Source organism: Micropterus salmoides, unplaced genomic scaffold (genome assembly GCF_014851395.1).
Source record: "Micropterus salmoides isolate LMB-PRFRI ecotype aquatic unplaced genomic scaffold, ASM1485139v1 Ms_hic_scaffold_971, whole genome shotgun sequence".
Classification (NCBI taxonomy): domain Eukaryota; kingdom Metazoa; phylum Chordata; class Actinopteri; order Centrarchiformes; family Centrarchidae; genus Micropterus; species Micropterus salmoides.
In genome coordinates this window covers 37,751-44,364 of record NW_024044761.1, presented here as the reverse complement: position 1 = coordinate 44,364, position 6,614 = coordinate 37,751, and the positions used below count along the sequence as shown (strand labels likewise).

The window sequence follows — 6,614 nt, the reverse complement described above, 5'->3', positions numbered from 1 at the left end:
TTGGTTTTTTTTATAACAAAAAGTGCTTTTTAAAAAATGTTGCACTTGCATGAACACGTTTTAGAAACAGCGCAAAACAGCTATAAACAGTGCAAAAACAACGCTTTTACTCCCACAAAGTCTCGGTGTTTCACCCATTCCACCACTGGGAAAGGGAGCTTAGAGCCCTGGGAACATAGCTTTGACATTTTTAAACAAACAGAAATAAATGCCCACGTTTTAAAGATGTATCTTTATTGCTGTACTACTTAAAGAGTTTTTAATTTATTTTTGTCAACATATTGGCGTGTTGTTTTGTTTTTAAAACACATTTACTGTCAGATTTAGTCTCTGTATCTCCAGCAGGTGATGAAGAAAGTGGACCATACTGATATTTTTCTCAGAAGACCAAAAACAGAGTTAAGAGGGAATATTAGACTTGCAGGTGAACACATACGACTTCAATAAGGATAATGTTGCTTTGTGTCTGCTGAATGTATAAATAGGCCAAACTTTACAGGGCACAATGTGTCGGAAATTACTTTATCTGTCAGTTGAGTATTTTCTGCCTCCTTGTGGCTAAAACCAGTCGACTAATGCAACCTTTAAATTTGAAAAAAAAGAGATTCAATCATTCTACACTGCAACTTGAAGAGTTTGTGCCAACTTCCTGTGCCCCTGTACCAACACATTGCCTGAGGGACATCATATGCTTTTCTAATACTACTTATACACTTGTTCACTTGGATATATCGCATCTTTAAAGGTGTGGTATGGGATTCTAATCCGCTACACCTCTTTTAAGTTAAATTTCCTAATCTACTATTTAGCTAACATAAGTTACATTTCTTGCTGTGTTGTGTGCTCCATATCATGGTGTTGGATTTCTTCAGAATCGCATACTCCACCCTTAAGATGCCAAATTAGCCAGATTGTGACCTTGTACATTGAGTAGGTGTGACACACACCTGGAATTCATGACAAACAGCTTTGTAATCCAGTGGGTTATGTGGTAGCTGAATAAAAGCAGGGTTTGTTCCAAAGGGCAGCAGGTGGTGATGACATATTACCCATGAGTCTCTGCATTATGGAGTCTGTTTGTGTCATGTCGACCTGCTTGTGTTTCTACACACCCCAAATAAAAACTGATTTCAGAAGATCAACAGGACGAGTGGATGGAGAACTACAAATCTACTACAAATTTTACCAACTTCAAATTCGATTTAGGAGAACAGAAACATTTTTTATTGAAATATAGTTTTTCATATAAATAACAACTTTAGCTTACTTCTCTGATAAAAAACCAAACTTCTTTTTTGCACACATGTCCTTCATGTTTCTTTACATTTTCAAAAGTGTGCTGTAGTGTAGCAGATTGTTGCCTTAGTTAATTTCAATATGTTATAAATTTGGATTATGGGGCTGCTAGTTAATCTGTCGCAGCTGCCGAAAGTCTTCTTGTGAAGTTAAAACTTAAAACTGCTTTGATGTGCTGCTGTGAAAGACCTCAATAATCTGAGAATGGATGCCAAATCTTGACATGTCTTGAGCTTGTCTGTGTAAGAACAAACTAAACATAAAAAAATCTAACCCAGAATACAAACAACAACAGGAAATAATTACTGTGCATGTGGTTACCATCTGTGATTGAATCAAATAATGGAGACCCTGTGAAAACATTTTCTGTAGCAGCAGACAAAAGAATTTTGAAGATTAGTGCATGTTTAAACTATCTGCCAAAGTGATTTTATGTTTGACTTCATTAAACTATATTTTAGTATATTTCTGTGACTTTATTGTCAAAGCAAAAGCTTTACGAGAATAACATGAGAGAAAGGAACTGGGCATGTAGTAAAATATGTGAATGTCTGTGTACTACAGCACTTACTTGTGATTTAGCCTGAGGGGACGCATACATTTTACAAGTGTTTCTGGAACTTTTTGAAAACATTTTGGTTTTCATCTAAGTAGCACAGTTTTCTAACTAGAAAAGGAAAGTTTCTATCCAGCTTCACCGTGACCCTGAGCTGTTCTGCAGCAGCTCTGCTCGGCCTGCTGAGCCTCCTGGCTGTTAAACAGCTGGATGCTCTGGTTGGCAGCAGGCGTCACGCAGGCAAACGGAGGAATGTGCAGCAGCAGCTCCAGACATGTCGAGTTAATCACAACCACACAGGCCAGAGGTAGGTGTGTGTGTGTGTGTGTGTGTGTGTGTGTGTGTGTACACAGTGTTATAAGTTATTGAAGGATGTACCTCAGAATTAGTGTTTGGTGTAGATCAGAGGTTGCCAGCCTCTGTGAGCAAACAATATACAATATGATTCAGCAAAAAAACGATGAATAACTTTATTACTTTACCGGCTGTTATGTAACTCGGCACAGTCTGTGCTGCACTTTTCCTTATCACTCCCTGTCAGGCCCAACAACAATATCCTGTTTGACCCCAGCTAATGGCTGGTTCACCACTAAATTGCTAAAATGAAAATTGTCCACAGTGCAGAAAAAGTTGGGAACCTCTGGTGTAGATCCCATAGTGAGTCAATGTTTAATATAATATTTATATATTTAATTATAATATTAATAAAGCATTTCACGTTATTGCTGGCCCAGTCTCATCCAAAGAGTCAAATACCGACACTTGAAGACAAGTGTCTTTTTAACTTTTATTTATTTAACCGTTTTTTAACCAAGCAAGTCAGTAAAGAACTCATTAATTAAAACCACAGGCTTCATATATAAATTCAAATTTTACCAGCTGCCGAGGCCTTACCACAGCGGCCAGGGTTCGAATCCTTTGCTGCATGTCACTGCCTCTCTCTCTCTGCTGTCTATCCTGTCTGACACCACTGTGACTATCAAATAAAGCAGACATTTTACCAACTGCAATAAATTTTACTCTCACATCTTTGCAACAATCAAGTCTAATCATTCTTGCTTGACTGAAGTTTCTGACTTGAAGTTTGACTGTCAGTAGTCATGAATCTTAGATAACTAATAAAATTGGCTTTCAAAGGAATATTTTTTCAAAACTATTTATCCCAAACAAAAGTCCTGGAACTGCATCTTTTAGTTGATTTTACTTCACTAAAGGTTCCCATTTCATATGATAAAATTTGAGTATATATAACTTGAGAAAATAATCAATGTGGAAAGCAAATACATTTAATATGCATACACTTTAAGAAGATAGTCTCAACTAATATGCAAACGTTTTCTGTGTAATATATTAAGTCTATTGGAACCCATGGCTCAAACGACAAGACAACAAACCCTAACACTATTGGTTACCATGTTTCAGCAGACTCACAAAGTGTTTGATTTAGTCCTTTAATGTTGTAACTGTCACGGTTTCTTCCAACTTGTTCAGACTTGATGTAAATGTTCGGCAGAGCGGGGTGTGTGCCTCCAAGTCCAGTTGACGCAGTCAGACAGGAGACACCCTGTCTCAGAATTGACAGAGAAAACAGGCCTTCCGGGAAACAAGTGGTTATGTTAAGAGTGATATGTGCAGAGAGGGACACAGAGACCTCTAGAGACAGAGAGGAAAAATCACTGCAGCTGTGATGATTATTTAAAGCAGCTAGAAACGGTATTCATACCTACTTTAATGTAAAAGTAATAACTCCTGGGATGTGTGTAACTGTTTCCCACAAACTCATCCTTGATAAAGCTCAACTGCTTTACTTCATTTAAATCGTGTAAAAAATAAGCCAACAGCTCCATCTGCTGGCAAGTCAAAGTATTTCATGAAAAACTGACAATTTAAGAATGATCCCCCCACATGAATGTAATGATGTACATTTTGTCTCCAGCATATTCAATCTCATGTTTCCTGTTGAAACATGAAATTAATCTGTCTACAAATATATGGGCAATGTATTTACACAGAGCCAAAGAATGTTTAAGACCACATTTTCATAAAGCAGTCTCTAACTATCACTACTGTATCACTTTGAAAGGGGCCATTCTGCAGAATGAGGGGACTACATCTGATATTTTTAAATATATTTTCTTATTTTAAATAATACTTCTGTAATTTACAAGTAAAACTTAAAATACATGATGTTTGAATTAGAGTATTTTTTTTAACTATCTTGTAATACTGAAAGCCTACTTTAACTTAAGTTAAGGATCTGAAACGTCTTCCACATTGAGACCAGCATAATGCTGTATATTCTCTCTTCTCTCTCCCTCCTTTCCTTAATTTTTCTTGTATTATCATATTCATCTTCGTCACTGTTTTCATGAGTGTTACGAACGAGCGTCAGAATAAATCATAAAATCTGCTATCATAAATGTTGTGACTGATTCATTTGACTTTACAGATGTGTATGTAAATAACAGTTTAAATACAAAATGAAATGCGTCCATAGAACAAAGGATTGATAATTGGCAAGTGAATCTAAAATTCATTTTGTACATGAATGCTGTTCTATTTACAGGCTTGATTTATCTCCCCTGTCACATCTGTGTTGATATAGGAAATATAATCCCATTGTTTAGTTTTCAGTTTCTATCTAGTAAAACTGCTATCCATTGTCTAATAATATATATATTTTTCAGAAATGAGCCATTAACTATAATCCTTAACAGAAGTTTTCCATACTGTACATAGAGAGAAGAAAATAATTTCACTTTCCATCTACATAAAATGAATTCATAGAAAACCTTTCGTAGAGCAGATCTCATTTCAGTCTCTATAACATTTTGGTTGCACAGGAGCCAGGTTGCAGTATCTGCAGAGTAACAATGAGTTTAACTGATTTTCTAAACCAGGGGTAGAACATGGCATAAATCACAGGATTTAGACATGAGTTAAAATAGAACAAATAGAGCACAAACGATCCAGAAGAAGCATTGAGCAAGCTGTCCCCTGCAAGAGACACACAGTAATATGGACAGAAACATATTAGGAACACAACTACAAGAACACCAAGAGTCCTGGCTGCTTTCAGCTCAGATTTCTTTGCTGTTAGAGTCACTGAACGTTGGAGTGTGACAGCTGTGATGTGAGAGCGCATGGCACGAGCCTGAGACACAGCCACTACAAACACTCTCATATACAGAACGATGATGAGAGAAACTGGAACAATAAAGGTCATAACAAGGTCAACTGCTCCTGCGATTTGGTCAACTACAATCACACACTCTCCGTAGCAGGAATTATACCTGCCTGGTTGAGTCAGGTCATTTTTTACAAAGAGACTGCTGTATAAAACAGAACAGAACCAACACAGACAAACACAGAGTTTAACTCTTCTCACAGTGATTCTGGTGGTATAATGCAGAGGGTCACAAATAGCAACATATCGGTCGACTGATATGAGCACCATGTCTCCTACTGAGGAAGAGGTAATGATGAAGGACACATAATTATACAGTGAACACATGAGGTCACCAAGAAACCAGCAGGCTGTTTTTCTGAGTATTTCTCCCGGCATCAGCAGGAGGCCCACGAGAAAGTCTGAGACAGCCAGAGAGACGAGGAGGATGTTGGTGGAAGTGTGGAGCTGTCTGGAGCAGAAGAAAAGTATCATTAAACCAACAAGTTCTCATATCTAAATGACAACAACCAAACAGCTATTAAAAGAAAAAACATTTATTGTTACCACATGGTTAAATACAGACAATTATAAGCACTTGGTTGAGGTCACGGTGGATAAAAATCAATGTTGATGATGGGTGAGAGACAGGACATGAACCGCAGTCTCTGGTGTTAAGTCAGACATTTCACATTTTTTGTTCAAAAACAGTCAGCAGAGGAGAATTATAGTGTCAACATTATTCAGTTCTAAATCTACAGTAACTGTTCACATTTTTAAATTACAGAAAATGTAGAGAGAAGCTGAGATGCTAATCTATACCTGAAGTGGGAGACTGAGATGATGACAAGCAGGTTGAGAGCCACAGTGAGCAGAGAGATGGAGGACAGCACAATGTGAAGGAGCACAACTTCAGAACAAGGAGATGTGGGCTTCCTGCAGGAACTGTTTAGGAGTTGTGGAAAGCAGAGCTCCGCTCCATCTTCAACCTCCATCTGCAGAGATCTGCCGATAGCTGGAGCTCTGGCAACTGACTTACCTCTCTCACATTCTCTTGATTCCTCCCCTCCTCTTTCTGTCAGTGTTTTTTCTTCCTCACTCTGACCTCACATTGTAATTTCCATAATTTTATATGCAACCCGCTTCTCTCTCTCTCTCAAATTTTGTTATATTGTCACACTGTGTTGGCAAATCAAATCCCACAAGCGCACATTACTGGTGGAGTATAAAGTAATGTCAACGCAGTAATTATATTTAGTTTATTTGGCAATCTTTGAGCCAAACATTTGAAAATTTGTTGGTGTGATAGCTTTACACTGAGTTATAAAATCTTTTCATAATATTAGAAACTCATGTGTTTTGGTGTCTAATAAGTCACTCAAACTAGTAATAAATAATAAATCCACACAAATGCGACTCTTGTGCAGGACTTGCCATGCAGGCCATAACACCCCAACAGCCTCCCCAAGAAATGGATGTAGTTTTTGTACTATGTAAGGAAAAAAAAGACAGAACCACATTTTTGGTATTGAATATTAGTCTGTCAGTACACACTCCAGATCAGCCTGTGAATGCAGCTTTGCACCCTTTCTTTTT

At 37.6% G+C, this 6,614-nt stretch overlaps 1 protein-coding gene across 1 annotated transcript; it reads right to left on the bottom strand.

Annotated features, from left to right (window-relative positions):
• Positions 1-4,673: 4,673 nt before the first annotated feature.
• On the bottom strand, positions 4,674-6,013 carry LOC119896369 (trace amine-associated receptor 13c-like). Its single transcript, XM_038709804.1, has 2 exons — positions 5,841-6,013; positions 4,674-5,490 (listed from the first exon to the last, which is right to left on the bottom strand). Exons 1-2 carry the CDS (start codon positions 6,011-6,013, stop codon positions 4,674-4,676), a joined length of 990 nt encoding a protein of 329 aa, XP_038565732.1.
• Between the last annotated feature and the right edge of the window lie 601 nt (positions 6,014-6,614).

Bases quoted from the DNA above. Each gene is read 5' to 3' on its own strand.
- LOC119896369 (XM_038709804.1), bottom strand. From the start codon at position 6,013: ATGGAGGTTGAAGATGGAGCGGAGCTCTGCTTTCCACAACTCCTAAAC. The intron at 5,491-5,840 runs GTATAGATTAGC...CTTCTGCTCCAG, and splicing joins ATCTCAGTCTCCCACTTCAG to ACAGCTCCACACTTCCACCA.